Source organism: Salmo salar, chromosome ssa17, assembly GCF_905237065.1.
Source record: "Salmo salar chromosome ssa17, Ssal_v3.1, whole genome shotgun sequence".
NCBI classification, from domain to species: Eukaryota; Metazoa; Chordata; class Actinopteri; order Salmoniformes; family Salmonidae; genus Salmo; species Salmo salar.
This window is the reverse complement of record NC_059458.1, coordinates 61,421,169-61,439,298: the sequence shown is the minus strand read 5'-3', so window position 1 is coordinate 61,439,298 and position 18,130 is coordinate 61,421,169. Positions and strand designations below refer to the sequence as shown.

Sequence of the window (18,130 nt, the reverse complement as noted above, 5' to 3'; positions counted from 1 at the left end):
TAAAGCTCAAATCAAGTTTATTCACCCAATGGGTCAAACAACTGATAGACAAAGACATATTTACACAAGCACTGGTATTTAAACCTTCCTCCTATGCTGAGTCTCATCCTTACACATCTGGACAGCCAATAGATCTCTGTTGCTAGACAGGACATTAGTCATTCCTGTTCTTTCCTCACTTCATCTGACCTGACCTCAGCCCAAATTCCTCACTTCTCCCCAACTCACGGCTGTCTTGTTGACTTGTACCAGACTGTGGCCTTTCTCCTTTCCATAGGATACCTGATGTCTAACCATGTCTGACAGAATGTAAACATTCTGCATTTCCCTCCCTCCCTCAGTGACATGAATAAGGATATTTCATATTTTCAAGTTTAGAAGTCAGAACCCATCAATGCAAAGAAAACAGATGGATTATATTAATAAAATGAATGAAACCCATAATTGTACAACCATTGAACTGATGCACATCAGCAGATACTGTAAAAGTACTGCAAAGGTATAAAGCGTATAATGTACACAACTTTTCATGTTGTGAGGGGCACAATTTGCCATTATATAAAGTCAGTAGCACTACAAAAATGTTTGCATTGTAGAAAACAGATAATAGCACATCTAGTAATCATAGTAAGGTGCATCCCAAGATTATCTGTAATTTGTCAAACACATTTAAGAGTGCTAAATCCATTTCTGTAATTCACAAAAGCATATGTTTTTGCCTCAGTTTAATATCAAAAGGTTCACAATTCACCCCTCGCAGTCAGCCTCAACTAATGACACAGGAGTTGTCAGGTTTAGGTGGAGGGGTTGGTAATGGTGAGTATGTTGGTGCAGGTCTAGGCGCTGTGGCAGCCGCTGGTCTATATGCTGGTGCTGGTCTAGGCGCTGTGGAAGCCGCTGGTCTGTATGCTGGTGCTGGTCTAGGCGCTGTGGCAGCCGCTGGTCTGTATGCTGGTGCTGGAGCAGGTACAGGAGCTGGACGGGAGTATTGCTGGTAGACTTGTGACCATGTGTCGTCCTCACCATAATGGATGAGGTACTCTGGGTACACTTGGTGCTTCTCAAACACCACAAAGATGGAGGGGTTGCTGACGTCATCCACACAGCTGTCGTAGAAGATGGTGTCCCCTCCGTCCTTCGAGGGGGGCCGGAGGTAGCTCGAGTGCCCTTTGATGTAATCTCCCGCCAACACACGACAGACAAACATGGACCTCGTATTTAATTTGCCAGTGTAGCTGTTGGAGTATTTGGCATCCCTGGCAAAGTAACTCCCTGAAATTGGATGTTAGGGGATGAAGGGGTAAGCAGTAATCATTAATCACAGGAAAATATATTATATCAACGATATATCATCTCGATTTATGTCAATAATTAGAATGAAATGTAATAGCACAAGCACATGAGACAGCTCACCTTTCCCGAAGGATGTTCCGTTTAGTCCACAGATCCGCCAGTCAAAGTTGTTAAGGCAGATGGCATCCAGGTATTTGGAGTCTGTGCCATGGAAAAGCTGTTTCTCCGTCACATTCCTCCCTCTGTTGTTCTTCTTCATGAGATCCCTTTGCCTTGCAATCAGAATAATACACATAAATCTCTGCCTTGCAATCAGAATAATACAAATACACTGATTACAAGGCAAAGAGATGTATGTCCTCTAGAAGCACTGTAGACAGTGTGCAGAATGTATTGAAAATAAAAAAATTTTTAGATTATATTTGTGACAGAAAGTTAGTCAAGAGAGAGAAATATTGTATAATGTGCAATTATTGTGGGTGCAGTCAGGAAGTGAGCATCAGGCTGTATCACATTCAGCTGTGATTGGGAGTCCCATAGGGCTGCGCACAATTGGCCCAGCGTCATCCGGGTTTGGCTGGGGTAGGCCGTCATTGTAAATAAGAATTTGTTCTTAACTGGCTTACCTAGTTAAATAAAGGTAAAAATAAATAAAAAATAAAACATCTATTCTAGACCAATCAATAGGTGATTGTCAATTGAAGGTGTATGTAGTCTTAGGGAACATACCACTGAAAGACTTCCCAAAGGGCTTTGTTCTGAATCCTCTCGATTTGGTGGATGCTGAAGCCTCTCATGGTGTTCTGAAAAAGCCCTTGAATCTCCTTAAACTCCACTGACGAGCACGGAAGGTCGACTCTCTGATAGGGACATGATGGGAGACAGAGAAAGTCATAATACACCATTAGCCTACCATGTAGGGACAGATTGGAGCAGCTATTTGCCCAGGAACAAAACAAACAGTCATCTCCATTGGTCTAAAATAGCAGGTTCCTTGCATCCTTGCATGTACTGTATATAATACCTTGTATCCTGTTTCAGGAGTTTGTGCCTTATCCCAGTGTCCTGGTAAAGCTCGGAAATTTGAGTGATTGCTCGGAGCCCTTTTTCTGAAATGTAGAAGAACAATAAATATTCCTAAAGGTAAATGCAAAGAGACATTTGGTTGTCTAGCACAGAGGCCTAGTTCAACCACAAAATGTAAAACAAAAAGACAAATGGTTGCAGATAAATAGTAACCTGGTTAAATAAAAGACTGCTCTTAGAATTTTTAGACTGCCATTGTTTTGGGGAAATCTGTCTATTTCACCAAATATCAATATATTTATGTATTCTGATGTTTTGAAGTTCTTCAGCATTTTAATCAAGATAATCTATTCTTTCTAATGATGTACATAAGTTTGGGTAGAGTATTATGCTGTGATCAATTTCTGGAAGTTAATACTTCCCATTGTTTCCTATAGGGGAAATAGGGGTATGTCTGTCTATTTCACCAAATATCTACAAAATGTATATATTTTCACACCATAATAAATCACTATAATCTCCTCTTTGTAATGATGTAAGGCTGGGCAGCGAGCTCTGCTGTCATCAAACGCTAGTCTTTAAAATGTCAGAAATTACACATTACTGTTGAGGCTGCTGCTCCATTGTTTCGCTATGGGGAAATTCTACAAGGACATGTCTGTCTATTTTGCCAAATATCTCACAATGTGTACGTTTACATTTTTTTCGCGTTGGACACCATTTTTAATCAGGAGAATCTCCTCTTTTGTATGATGCAAGTCGGGGCAGCGAGCTCTGCTATCATTGATCGCTAGTCCAGAAAAAGTCAGAAGTTGCAATTTTTCTATACTTCCTCATTACGCAGATGTAAGCACTCTTGACACCACTGAGTTGTTATTTATAAAATAATATTTATAAAATAAAAAGGAATACTTCTTTTGGTGCCATTTAGGGGAAATGGAATTCTAGGTATCACTTCTATCAAGGATCAAGGTAAGACCCAGATGCAGACCGTGTCGAAGTAACAATGTTTATTACAGCAACAGGGGCAAAGGTACAGGACGTGCAGGCAGGCTCAAGGTCAGGTCAGGCAGAGGTTGGTAATCCAGAGGTGGGGCAAAGGTACAGGACGTGCAGGCAGGCTCAAGGTCAGGTCAGGCAGAGGTTGGTAATCCAGAGGTGGGGCAAAGGTACAGGACGTGCAGGCAGGCTCAGGGTCAGGTCAGGCAGAGGTCGGTAATCCAGAGGTGGGGCAAAGGTACAGGACGGCAGGCAGGGTCAGGGGCAGGCAGAGTGGTCATACGGGCGGGTACAGGGTCAGGGCAGGCAATGGTCAAAAACCAGGAGGATGGGAAAAGAGAGACTGGGGAAAAGCAGGAGCTGACACAAAAACGCTGGTTGGCTTGACAAACAAGACAAACTGGCAACGGACAAACACAGAACACAAGTATAAATACACAGGGGATGATGGGGAAGATGGGCGACACCTGAAGGGGCGTGGAGACAATCACAAGGACACACGAAACAGATCAGCGCATGACAACTTCAGTCAGAAGAGGCTCAGCGAAGGTTTGTTTGAATTAATTTGCTATGGCCTCGCGCTGGTGTTCCAGCTCAGCCAAAGTTCCTTTGGCTGTTTTTCAGTCTTGGGTGAATATTGACTTATTCTATTGTCCAGCCTACCAGTGGAGCTAGCTGGTAAATCAAGCTCTTGCCGAATCCAGTCGGGAGAAGAGCGATAAAACATCTTCTCCCCCAAGAAAAGCCATCAATGCAGTTTTTTGCTGTTCTTTCAGTTAAGCTATTCCCTCCAGTTCGTATATAACTGCTGCTATAGCAGCATCAACACAAACCTCCAGGCGCTTCACATTGTCATCATCAACTAAACCACCCCCACAGATTATCAGAGGACGCTGATTGGTCCGGCTGTACGGTGGAGGGAGAGGGATGTGCTCAAATGGTTTGAATCTGGTCGTTGCCAGACTGTATCCGTGTTGAGCAAAATAATGTAAGCTTGCGTCATCAGGATGGTTCGTACGAGGCTATAGTGCTACGGCAAAAATCAAAACGTGCACCCGGTCAACTCTTCTATAGACAACTTTCAAGGCAAGAGAACACATGAGGAGCCTAGTGGTGAAGTGAGTGAACAATCCCCAGGAGAGTCATTTCAAGAGCAAATTGATCCATACAAAAAACATTCACAGCTTTATCTTACCTGGTTTTGATAGTTTGTGCATCAGCCGAAGAGACAAACACAGGCCGTCTTCTCACAACCTTCTTGGTGGTGTACTGCTTGTTTGTTTGAATCATGTCTGAAAAGGAGCAGAGCTGTTGTAACAACAGACAGTTCACTTCACATGCAGATGTCATTGTTTTACCATAGTGACTCCATTGAGAAATATCTCAATTTGTCACATACAGTAGTAGCTGTAAGAATCACTGCATATCTGTTCGTAATATACTATGTATGGTGTATATGTTTTTAAGGCTGCAGTTGGTTTATCTTGGATATCATGTCATCTGTGCTCACCAGGGAAACTGAGTTCATAGGTCTGTGACCCCGCGGTGAACTCTATCACAGCCTTGTTGTCTTCCTGGAACCTCTTCTCCAGGTCTTCACTGGTGATGGTAGCTGCCATGTGTCGACCGCTCTGTAGGGCAAGACAGAAAACATGGAGGTTATGCATTATTTGCATTTAAAGAGGGACTGAACTCTGTCCTATTCAACCGTCACTATTCAACAGTGCTCGTCGTCACTCACTGCTGATGCGTACTGGATCCAGCTTCCAAACTCGTCCTCCCAGAACCAGGCCCACTCCGTGGTGAGGATGAAGGTAGGCTGTAGCACAGAGGAGATGGTGGAGAGACGCCGGGCTTTGTTCAGACCGCAGGTCATCGTATCGAAACACACAGGCTGGACTCCCCGACTAGACAAGAGAGAATAAAAGACAGCGAACAATCAGCAATCACAATAGGGGAAGCTGTATATCACACTAACTAGAAGCATATATGGCATTAATAACTCATTGTATTAGTAACTAGCAACATTTGCCCACCATGGACCAAGTGCCCTACGTGTTACTGTCCATTCAAGTTAATTCTTCTTAAACGTAGAGCACACCTGTATGTCTTTGCTGGGTCGCAATAGTCCTTCTCAATCACCTCGTTGTCTTGTAGAGCTGTCCAGTTTAGTCCCTCCCTCACCTCCCATTTGTAGGGCATGGTAGAGTGGGCTTTAAAGCACTTATCTGAAGTATGAGTAAAGTTAGGTATTGAAGTCTTATGTTTATTACGCTCCAAGCATTGATTATTCATAAAATTATGCTTTGCAAAATGCTGTCTTACCACCATGTTTGCAACTGCCCTTGATGAAGTACATGCATATTTCAGTTTTATCTGAAAAAGAGAACTGGACATTTAATTTACCATGCCAATAGAATCAACATCTATACATTTTGAGAGCTTGTGACTGGGAACTTGTTCTTAATGTTCATCGTTCATCGGATCTTAATACCGATGAACGTTATTTTAAACAAGAAATCCACAATTAACCTACGTGTTGTTTCTTGACATCAATGATGGGCTATGCTATGACTGCATGACCACCATGCTACGTGCAGTATTGGCATTACCTTGACTAGGTCTGTTGGACCTCTGGCTTGTGTTAAGGGCAGCGGTGGCAGCAGTAGCAGTATCATGGTCAACCTCTTGGAGTTGGAGCGCCCTGAGTCTGGCGAGCATAGGAGCGGGAAATAGGGGTGCTGGAGTTTCTGCAGCACCCTCTGATAAATGTAAATATATTTTCCCAAAATATATAATTAGCCTATGCCTGTCTGTACAGACATTTATAAAAGCATTCAAAATAATACAACAGAGAGACACAATTTGGGCAGCAAGCGTGCCAAATATCGAACTGCTTGTTACGTTGTGGCCATAGAAATATAATCCATGGAAGGGTCTTGGAACCTCTAACCCTGGCAATTTGACTGGTAAACTCATGAGTACACTCAAGATGCCTGCCAGTCCTGACTTCAATAGACACAACCATTCTATGTATTCTAATTATATTGTTGCGGTTGTCAGTGAAGAGCAAGCTATAGGCCTTTCATTAATGTCTAAATACAATCGCGGGAAAAACTTAGTTTGAAAAGCAAATGCCTCTTGCTGAACAGAGAAGACTAATCTGTCTGCAGAAGCTACCAAATGTTTTCTCAACACCTGCCAATATTAAGAAAACAGCAGTTATTTTGATTGGCTCAAGCGAATCGGCCATCACTGGTGAGTAGCCTACATATAGTCATGCTTTATCATGAATGCATCTTTATCACTGGGTAAGCCAGTATCACTGGATATTTTATTTAGTAGCCTATACTGTAGACCAGGGTTTCTTAAACCATGAGTCGGGACCCAAAGTGGGCTCAGGTCATGTGAGAGGTGGGTTGCAGTTATGAGAATGCATATATAATCACACACTATTTCTTATAACTCCTACAAGATATTAGGAAGTAGCATTAGGTTCCACTAAATGCTATGTTCTCATAAATTAAACAAACTCACTTTACCATCTTTACACTTTAGTAAAACTATATTAAGGTATAACACAATATTATTTAATAACTTATGAGTTAACATGCTAATAACAGTGTAGGCGTTACCGTGAGTACTCAGTGGGCCTCTGTTAAACATGTTACTTGTGTTAGAGGTTGCATTACCTTTAGCTCTTTGATGTTGCCCCTTGCCTTGCATGGCACGGTCTTGCTTTTGCAACCACTCGATGTTCATGTACACAGACTTCAGGGAGGCAATGAGCTCGTTGGGCACCCCTCTGTCCTGCAGGATTTTTAATGGGTGGGGTTCGTAGAAATCATGACACCTGGGACAGTTGCAGCTACCCCTGAGATACATCTCACAGATGTGGAGCCTCTTGCATGTCTCGCCATCCTGGCATTTGCCATATTCTCCAACGCCGTTGTTGTAGTTGTGGCACACCTAGCAGAAGAAAAATGTTTGTATGAGAAAACGATACACACAAACACACATGCATGCACACACACCCATACACATGCATGTATGAGTACACACACATACAATATTCTGGGATATTCCATGTATATTTCTACACACCACAAGATTGGAGGAACATGAACTTAATTTAGATCATGATCACTAAACACAATGCCTTAACCAGACAGAGCATACTTTAGCAAAGGGGCCTACTGCAGTGTTACGTACTGGTGGTAAGAGGAAGCCATCATTCTGAAGCAGCAGGGTACACAGCTCAGATTTGCTCAGTTCCTCCAGTCCGTGTTCTTTCAGGATTCTGCTGTTCTCCCCCGAGGTCATGTCATGGTTGAAGCGACATCCTCCTCTGTAGTCAAAAGTAAACATTTTCTTGATACAACCTTCCATCACACTATGCACAAACTGGTTGAATCAACGTTATTTGTCAATGTATTGAAACGTGAAATCTATGTGGAAAATACAGTCAGTGTACCAAATATTAGGAACACCTTCCAAATATTGAGTTGCACCCTCTTTTGCCCTCAGTGGGGCAAAAGAGGGCATGGACTCTACAAGGTGTCGAAAGCGTTCCACAGGGATGCTGGCCCATGTTGACGCCAATGCTTCCCACAGTTGTGTCAAGTTGGCTGGATGTCCTTTGGGTGGTGGACCATTCTTTTTTTCACCTCCTTTTTCCTCATGATATCCAATTGTGATCCAGTTACGATTTTGTCTCATTGCTGCAACTCCCCAACGGGCTCGGGAGAGGCGAAAGTTGAGTCATAAGTCCTCCGCAACATGACCCACCAAACCGCATTCCTTAACACCTGCCCGCTTAACCTGGAAGTCAGCCGCACCAATGTGTTCAGAGGAAACACCGTTCAACTGACGACCAAAGTCAGCCTGCAGGCACCCGACCCGCCACAAAGAGTCGCTAGAGCGCCCGACCAAACCCTCCCCTAACCCGGACAACGCTGGGCCAATTGTGCACTGCCCTATGGGACTCTCGGTCACGGCCGGTTGTGACACAGCCTGGGATTGAACCCGGGTCTGTAGTGACACCTCAAGCACTGCGATGCAGTGCCTTAGACCGCTGCGCCACTCGGGAGGCAGTGGACCATTCTTGATAAACACGGGAAACGGTTGAGTGTGAAAAACACAGCAGCGTTGCACTACTACCTTTCTCTGTTCAAAGTCACAAATCTTTTGTCTAAGCCATTCACCCTCTGAATGTCACACATACACAATCCATGTCTCAATTGTCTCAAGGCTTAAAAATCCTTCTTTAACCTGTCTCTTCCCCTTCATCTACACTGATTGAAGTGGATTTAACAAGTGACATAAATAAGTGATCATAGCTTTCACCTGGATTCACCTTGTCAGTCTATGTCATGGAAATATGTTTTGTACACTGAGTGTACATTTGATTTGAAAAAAGTTTTGAAGGTGAAATTTCAACATAGACAAAGCTTATCTAAAATATGTTGAATTTATATCTTTGAAACAACGTCAGATCTTCAACATTATATCCAATATCAGAAAAAAAAACTATAGACTTGGCAGCATCTCCTACCTCTACTGACCTACAGTTACCCTTTGGTTTCCCATACAGGATTTTAACCAAGCCCTGCACAGCTTTGATATTTGTCACTGACTACAACCAATGTGCTATTGTGAGAATTATTATTAAGAGATCTCTTAATAACCAAATAGATTTACTGTTCTTATCGAAGTCATTCCAAAGGGTAGGTTTAACAGAGCAAATCAAATGTTACCATACTTTAAAGATCATATATCATCTAATAGGCCTATGTAACATTTGCAAAATCAACAGCTATTGTTTCTATTCAACCCAGGGTTCAACTAAAAATAGACATCACATATAGGCCTAGGGTTTCAAGCTTTGGTTGATTTCAAATATACTCTTCAAGTGAATAATTAATATGTTGGATTCATGTCTCCATCTCAACAAAAAATCTAAGTTAAAGATTAGGACTAAATCAAATCAAACCACATTTAAAGTTTGATTTGATTTAGTCCTATTCTTTAACTTAGATTTTGGGTTGAGATGGAGACGTGATTCCAACTTATTCATTATTCATTTGTAGACAAACTGGATATTGAATTGTGTTTGGTTGTCAATGCAACCAAATATCAACATTTGAAACAGATGTATATTTTGTGCCACTGACTTAGTCTGGATTACATTCCAGTTGGTCTACAAATTCATAATGGATATGTTGGATTCCTGTCTCCATCTCAACCAAAATTATAAGTTAAAGAATAGGACTAAATAGAATAAAACTGTATTTAGAGTACATTTTAAAGTTTCATTTGATTTAATCCTTTAACTTATTTGTAGACCAACTGGAATTTAAGACAGACTAAGTCAGCGCCACAAAATATATATCTCCTTCAAATGTTGATATTTGGTTACATTGACAATTCAATATCACTTTGGCCATACAGTAACTTGCCTTAAGTTAAGGCTATTTTACAAACTAATGTAACAGTATTTATTTAAGTGATAATGCTCGAGACGCCGGTGATTGGAGGATATATTGGCACGGGATATGTTGACAAACCGTGCCAACATATCCTCCAAACACCGGCTTCAATGGCATTATCACTTTTATACAACGGGTTACCAACATATTCAAATAATGATTGACATATTTTCATTAACGTTATTTAGATACATTTATTCATACAATTTCATCCTTCCACAAGATATAGTTCTGACACAAATCTAGGGTTGCTACCCAAGCCGGTTGCCAGGGACACGACCCAGTTGTTCGGGCTTTTTGTCCTGTATCAATGAACGCAACCCAGTCGTTCATTCTAAACGTTACATTGCCATACTGGCTGGCAATGTTCTTATCCCTTGCTTGCTAGCTAGCCAACTACGGCTAACTTACAGTCACGTCAAACAGTGCAGCCAGAATAACAACAAAGTAGCTGTATTTGCATTTGCTTTAGCTTTTTTTCTAAATTACATTTATTTGGATACACCCATAACAATGAGCGATTTCCCCTGGTATAGAAAATGTGCTCACTCGTCAGGACACTGTTGTTCAGAGGAGCTAGCCAACAACACAGCTAACACATCACTTAAAACTGAAGCTGAAAAGTCTGCAAACTAGCTGCACTCCGTTTCGTTTTACATTTTTTCAATTTACATTTATTTGTATATATCCATAAAAATGATGCCAGCTGATTCATGATTTCGACTGGCTGAGAAACGCTGCCTGCCTGTCTGTATCGTCCCGACATATTAATTACTATTGGACAGTTGGAGATTTTTTTAAATATTGAAACAATGTTGCAAATGTCGGGGAGACAGACAGCAAGGTTTATAGAAATCTCTGCTGTTGAAAACTAAATGTCAGTCTAAAAGAAATGTGAGATAATGTCTAGATGCTTTTTAGAGTGGAGATCAAGTTTATAAATTACCTGGCTGGGCTGATGAGACAGTGGATTGCGCAGTCAAATGGAATAGAGTAAATAGGCATTTTAACTTCATAGATTTAGCCAGTGGTAACTTGTGGAATAGACACCGGCTGGAATGCGGTTTTAACCAATCAGCATTCAGGATTAGACCCACCCCTTGTATAATCAACTATAAACTTCTTATGTAATCACTGAAAGTGTGCATGCTCAAAATAGCATGCAAAGGTTGCAGGTCTGTGAAGGTGATAACACATCAAATAGATTCATAAATACAACATATCTGATATTGTATTCTCAATTGAAATTTGTTGTGGTTTTAAATGGTTGAAAGCGCAGTGATAACACATTTAGATGATGTCACGCTGGTATGAAGAGATTCGGGAGACAGGCGCAGGAATGCGTAATAGTTTTTTTTATTACACCCAAAATTACAGCGTGCCATGTAAAGGCACGGGGACAAAGACCAAACAAACACATACACAAAACACAGGGTTTAAACCCAAACAAAAGAGCGAGGAGTACCTTGAATAAATACACATGTGCACAATGATTAACACACAGGATGAGACCCTTAATCATCTGTGCACAGCACAGGTACAGGTACACACACACACACACACACACACACACACACACACACACACACACACACACACACACACCAACGGACATTGGAACAACAATCGACAGCACCATGGTGAACAAAGGGCACATATATACAAATACAATCAGTGGGAATAGGAGCCAGGTGTGCGCAATGAAAGTTCCAGAGGGATCCCTGACAGATGACAACTAAGAGCTTGATTCAATCTGTATCACCGAAGTTCAGCGCTATAGTGTGATTGAAATTTAAAGGTAATGTTCCTGCATTCACAGTAAACACTGCATATGTTGGCTCAATCAGAAATGACCTTAATATTTTAAGCGCTCTATAGCGCTGAACATTGGCAAGACGGATTGAAACGAGCCCTAAACCAAAATCAGACATCGCTTTTCCATTGGAATTTGGTTGTGCTTTTAGATGGTTGAGAGCATAGTGATCTAGAGGTGAAAGAAACACACCTATTTAGGCGAGGTGCTGGCTAGCGGAATGGAACACTTGAAAATAAAGGGGAGCCGCACACTCTAGGAGCGATGCAAAAATGTAATGTCCAACGTTTCGACAGACAAGCTGTCTTCATCAGGGTATAATGACAAACACTGCGGAGTGACTCGTTTATATAGTGTCAATAGACACACACCATTGCCGGGTGTGGCCTGATATCATTGGTTAATTGTCATATTAAAATAGCATACAAAAAACATAAATGGATAGCGTACAATCATAGATACAATTTGGCCACATAAGCCTACAAACACTTACAATAGCAAAATCACAATAATCACAAGAATGGCTTCAGATCAAAGTCTACGTTGAGACGGAAGGAAGCAAGGGTTTTTAAATTAAAGGTCCATTCAGCCTCTCGTTTTAACAATAATTTATCGAGGTCACCCCCTCTCCTAGGGAGGGTGACATGTTCGATGCCAATATAACGTAGAGACGAAATCGAGTGGTTTGCTTCCAAAAAGTGGGCCGCAACTGGGTAAGTCGAGTTTTTGTACCTAATGGTGTTACGATGCTCCGAGATTCGTACTTTTAATTCACGCTTTGTTTTACCCACAGTTTTTACCAGAAGGACAAGTTATAAGATAAATAACTGCCTTAGTGGAGCACGTAATAACACCTTGGATTGGGATCTGTTTCCCTGTTTGGGGGTGTTTGAAGGATCTACATTTATAAGTGCCATTGCATTGAGCACAGCCATTACACTTGTAGTTTCCATCCAGTAGGGGCGCAAATAGACGTTGTTTAGGAATATCTTGGGCTGGTAAATCAGAGTTTACCAATTGATCTCTGAGATTTCTGCCCCGCAAGAATACGACCAAGGGAAGGTTTAAAACACATTACCGATCCTATCATTGGATCTTAGAATGTGCCAATGTTTGTGAACGATTCCCTTAATTTGTTCAGAGCACTTTGAATAGCGGGTAGTTAGAACGCAAGAATGCGTATTTTAGCGAGACTGACCTTGAAAAAGGTCATGTCTCATTTTGTTTAGAATTTTCTCAATGGCAGTATTAATCTGACCATTTTTGTACTCCCTCTCCTTGAATTTTCTTTGCATCTCAGCCATATTTCTATCGAAATCTGATAGTTTTTTGCAAATGATTTTGATTCGACAGAATTGGCTGTAGGGCAAACAATTTTCAAGTGAAGTGGGTGACAACTATCAGCCCTCAACAAACTGTTACGATCAGTAGGTTTCCTGTAAAGTCCAGTGTATAGAACATTATCTTCACACAAGATCAGAAGATCAAGATTTGACATGTATCAGATTGCATAGTAAATCTCAAATGCTCAGAACAGGAGTTAAGAAAAGCTTGGAATGCCTGGAGCTATTTTGCATCACCCCTCCATAGAACAAAAATATCATCAATATACCGTTTCCAAATAATGATGTTAGGCAAGAAAACATTTTTGAGAGGATTGAAAATAGACTGTTTCTCCATGTAACCCACATACAAATTAGCATAGTTAGGAGCCATGGGGGATCCCATAGCAGTGCCCTTCGTCTGAATAAAGAAATCATTTAGAAACATGAAGTAGTTGTGTGTGAGTACTATTTCAGCCTATGTTATAATGCATGCACTGGAAGGTAGTTCATTGGGGTCACGTTGCAGAAGAAAATGTTCCATAGCTTCAATACCGCCCTCTTGTGGAATTTTTGTGTATAACGACTCAACATCAAAAGCTACTAACAAAGTATTCTCAGGGAGAGGATCAAGAGATTCAATGACAGAGATCATACTGCTGGTGTCCTTTACAAAGGAGGGGAGCTGTTCTGAGATCATACTGCTGGTGTTCTTTACAAAGGAGGGGAGCTGTTCTGAGATCATACTGCTGGTGTCCTTTACAAAGGAGGGGAGCTGTTCTGAGATCATACTGCTGGTGTCCTTTACAAAGGAGGGGAGCTGTTCTGAGATCATACTGCTGGTGTCCTTTACAAAGGAGGGGAGCTGTTCTGAGACCATACTGCTGGTGTCCTTTACAAAGGAGGGGAGCTGTTCTGCAAGTGGTCTAATAAAAAAGTCACCAAAAGTCGATAGAGGGGCTGTTACTGCATCAATGCCCGCTACAATAGGATGCCCTGGAGGTTTTGTAACATTCTTGTGTAATTTCTGCAAAGTACAGAAAGTGGCAATTTTAGGGTGTTGAATAGCCAAAAAGTCGTGTTCTTTTTTGGTTATCTGATCAGAACTTAAATACCCATCTAGGACAGTAAAGATTGTGTTCTGAAATTGGGCAGTGGGGTCACTTCTGAGTTTCTTGTTGTCAAGCTGTTGTCTATGACACTCATTTACATAAGCTGTCCTATCCATGAGTACAACCGACCCACCCTTATCAGCAGGGTGGGTAAGGACTGCCGTATCGGGTCGTACAACCAACCCACCCTTATCAGCAGGGTGGGTAAGGACTGCCGTATCGGGTCGTACAACCGACCCACCCTTATCAGCAGGGTGGGTAAGGACTGCCGTATCGGGTCGTACAACCGACCCACCCTTATCAGCAGGGTGGGTAAGGACTGCCATATCGGGTCGTACAACCGACCCACCCTTATCAGCAGGGCGGGTAAAGACTGACGTATCGGATTGTAAATCAAGCAAAGCTTGTTTTTCATCCTTAGGTAAATTATGGAACGATATGTACTCCTGTTTGTTCTTAAGGAGATGAACAACATCTTTTTCAACAAGTCTGCAATATGTCTCGATAGAGTGATTGCGATTGGCTGGAGGTATAAAGTAACTCTTACTTCTAAAAGGAGTCGGAGTATGTGCAGGTGAGCAACCTACTAAAGTACTAAAGTATTCCCTTAAACGGATGTTTCTAAAAAAACTTAAACATGTCTACCTTAATATAGAAATCGTTGCACTGAATTGTAGGCACAAAAGATAACCCTTTATTAAGCAAGGAGACATGGGCAGGGCTCAATATCTTGCTTGATCAATTAAAGACACTCAGTCCTGTGGGTTCTGGGACCGTGTGAACGGTCCCCCTGCCTCTGGTAGTCGTTTCTTTTTACCCCGTCGGGTGAGGCATCTCGTCGGTGAGCCACCTCTGCGGAAGTGCGGTCACCTCCGCACTTCCGTTGGCCCAGTCTCTCGTTGGATAAAAAACTGGCACTGGAAGCGGATGAGGCGCTGGTTGTAGAGCGTTGGTCAGACGGAGAGGATAGACGTGAGCAGCCTCCCTCCTGCGTCTGTCATGGAGAGGAGGAGCAGGACCTCTTTTGTCAGGGTTTCTCCAGAAGTAGACTTTGTCCTCGGCCTTGTCTTTTTTGTCTTGGTTCAATTTCTTGATTTTAAGTTCCTTTATTTCGGTAGACAACTTGTCCTGGAGCGCTTGGTTAGTTTTCATCAGTTCATTGAATATGCCATCATCATTAACAGCTCCTTGACGAGCTGTGTGTTTCTCTTCAATCGTGTTATCCATTTCAATAAAATCATTTTTCAACTGGTCAACAACAATTTTGTCTCTACGTTATAATGGCATCGAACATGTCACTCTCCCTAGGAGAGGGGGTGACCTCGATAATATATTGTAAAAACGAGAGGCTGCCTGGATCTTTAATTTAAAGACATTGGACATTACATTTTTGCATCTGAGCTCATAGAGTGATAATACATTGGGAATTCAACAAACTTTTGTCTGTCTTTCTGAGTGGGTATATAAATATTGAAATCTCACTGATCAACATCTCAAACAAATATTACAAAAATATCCACATTGAAATTACGTGGTGTGCCCAGTGGGATGAGGCTATAGGGCTATACTTAATCCATTGGAAACAGTAAAAAAAGGGATCCTACAGTACCCACTGGGCAAAAAAATGGTTGAATCAACGTTGTTGACATGTCATTAAAAAAAATATGTGTAATGTGATGACGTTGAATCAACATGGAAACTGATTGGATTTGCAAAATGTCATCAACGTAAGGGAATTTCGTATTTTTCTCACCCAACTTTTAACCTAAATCCAATATGATGTATTTTTATTTGATTTCACGTTGAATTCATGTTAGTTGACAACTCAACCAAATGTAAATCAAAAATAGACTTTGAGCAGACGTTTGTTCTCAGTGGGTATTTGATCAGTGCATGATAATATGCCCAGGCCTGTTTCTTACAATTTATTGGCACTACTTTTATCTTTGTGCACAATGGAAAAACTTTTGAATGCAATGCGTAATTTCATGCGTAATTATGGAATATTTTGGACAGAGACAACTGGAAAAGTTTTTAAAAGTAGGCCCCCTCAGAATTGTGCCTCCTCAGATTTGCCCGGTTTAAAAAATAGTTGTATTATTTTTTTGGTTTCATTTTTTGTTGGTGTTTCTCTGTAATACTACTAGCCACGTCTCCCAACCTTATAACTGGTCACCAAGAAGCCATTTCAGCTAGCTTGTCCAACTATCTTAGCTGGCATGCCTGCTGGCAAGGTTGGTAGACTTTAGAAAAGCAAGCAATTACTAAATGTACTGAATAAGACTCACATTCCTCACATTCATGATTTTAGCAGAAATACAGAGTAGCATATTTAGATTCTTTAAAAAAAGAACCAGTCACAGATCTGGGGAAGGGTACCAAAACATTTCTGCAGCATTGAAGATCCCCAAGAACACAGTAGCCTCCATTGTTCTTAAATGGAAGAAGTTTGGAACCACCAAGACTCTTCCTAGAGCTGGCCGTCTGGCCAAACTGAGCAATCGTGGGAGAATTTAAGCACTGTATGCTTAGATATAAAGAAATATAAACATTTCTGACATAGAATTAAGCATAGTGATTAAGATTGCAGGAAAGGGCTGTTTGGGGGCCTAGCCCCCCTCAGACCACCCCAGAGATATCCTCACATACTTTGTGCCCCCTCAGATTTTTGGTATGCATGATATGGAAGACTATTAGGCCCAAGTGAAGACCAAAACAATTAAAAATACATTATGAGTGGTGGTACTTGGATTGTTTTGGGCACGGATTGTACTTTATAAACTTGAAAAACTTAGAGAATAAAGTCGAGACATTTCGAGAATAAATTTGAAATGTATTTTGTTAAATAAAGTCAACATTTTATTTCGAGAATAAAGTGGCAATATTTCGAGAATAAAGTGACAATATTTTGAGAATAAAGTTGCAGTTGTATTTCAAGATTAAAGTAGGGGATTTGGTTAATAAATGCATAACTCTGGCTGCCTGTTGCTGTGTGCTCCACCTTTGAAATACCTGAGTTGGATGACTGGTGAAACTATACTTTAGAATTGGCTTTAGTAACAAGGAAATCCTTGCTCTTTTGGCACATAATAACCAAATTATTATAAGTATTAGGACATGGAAGAGGTTGTGACTGCCACAGATTGCGTCTTTTCAGAAGGAGGAACCACACGGACTTGGATGAGGTATTTAAGTCCGTGTGGTTACATAAATGGGTAAACAAATGGCCATAATAATCAAACACATTGTTCAAATAGGTGTCACTGCACACTCACGCTTATCAATCTAATGATGTAATAACTCACACGCACTCTCACACACACCAAGTTTCCATCTGGCAATTTCAGCATTACAAGGGCTTGCGCCTACCAATCTCTCTGATTTGGTCCTGCCGTACATACCTACACGTACGCTACAGTCCCAAGACGCAGGCCTCCTTATTGTCCCTAGAATTTCTAAGCAAACAGCTGGAGGCAGGGCTTTCTCCTATAGAGCTAAATTTTTATGGAATGGTCTGCCTATCCATGTGAGAGATACAGACTCGGTCTCTACCTTTAAGTCTTTACTGAAGACTCCTCTCTTCAGGAGGTCCTATGACTGAGTGTAGTCTGGCCCAGGGGTGCGAAGATGAACGGCAAGGCACCGGAGCGACGAACTGCCCTTACTGTCTCTGACTGGCTGGCTCCCCTCTCTGCACTGGGATTCTCTGCCTCTGACCCTGTTATTGGGGCTGAGTCACTGGCTTACTAGTGCTCGTCTATGCTGTCCCTAGGAGGGGTTCAACACTTGAGTGGGTTGAGTCACAGACGTGATCTTCCTGTCCGGTTTTGCACCCCTCTGGCTCGTGCGGTGGAGGAGATCTTCATGGGGTATACTCAGCCTTGTCTCAGGGTAGTAAGTTAGTTGTCTGTTGATATCCCTCTGGTGGTGTAGGGGCTGTGCTTTGGCAAAGTGAGTGGGGTTATACCCTGCCTGGTTGGCCCTGTCCGGGGGTATCGTTGGACGGGGCCACAGTGTCCCCCAACTCCACCCCTGTCTCAGTCTCCAGTATCTGTGCTGAAATAGTCTATGTGCTGG

General features: G+C 41.8%; 1 protein-coding gene across 3 annotated transcripts in view; it reads right to left on the bottom strand.

The window, feature by feature from the left end:
- prp12 (Poly polymerase 12) overlaps nucleotides 1-18,130 on the bottom strand; it is a 33,343-nt gene continuing 15,213 nt past the window's right edge. Inside the window, exons 2-13 of one of the 3 annotated variants that reach the window (XM_014153330.2) lie at nucleotides 7,531-7,666; nucleotides 7,011-7,287; nucleotides 5,931-6,068; nucleotides 5,644-5,694; nucleotides 5,420-5,546; nucleotides 5,060-5,225; nucleotides 4,829-4,949; nucleotides 4,514-4,610; nucleotides 2,318-2,402; nucleotides 2,023-2,153; nucleotides 1,414-1,565; nucleotides 1-1,272 (exon numbers count right to left, since the gene is read on the bottom strand). In XM_014153330.2, coding sequence (XP_014008805.1) covers nucleotides 767-1,272; nucleotides 1,414-1,565; nucleotides 2,023-2,153; nucleotides 2,318-2,402; nucleotides 4,514-4,610; nucleotides 4,829-4,949; nucleotides 5,060-5,225; nucleotides 5,420-5,546; nucleotides 5,644-5,694; nucleotides 5,931-6,068; nucleotides 7,011-7,287; nucleotides 7,531-7,666 — 1,987 coding nt within the window. In that variant the 3' untranslated portion in view covers nucleotides 1-766. Of the gene's footprint in view, nucleotides 1,273-1,413; nucleotides 1,566-2,022; nucleotides 2,154-2,317; nucleotides 2,403-4,513; nucleotides 4,611-4,828; nucleotides 4,950-5,059; nucleotides 5,226-5,419; nucleotides 5,547-5,643; nucleotides 5,695-5,930; nucleotides 6,081-7,010; nucleotides 7,288-7,530; nucleotides 7,667-18,130 lie in introns of all 3 variants that reach the window. The other 2 variants (XM_014153329.2, NM_001140056.1) reach the window with 2 other exon arrangements.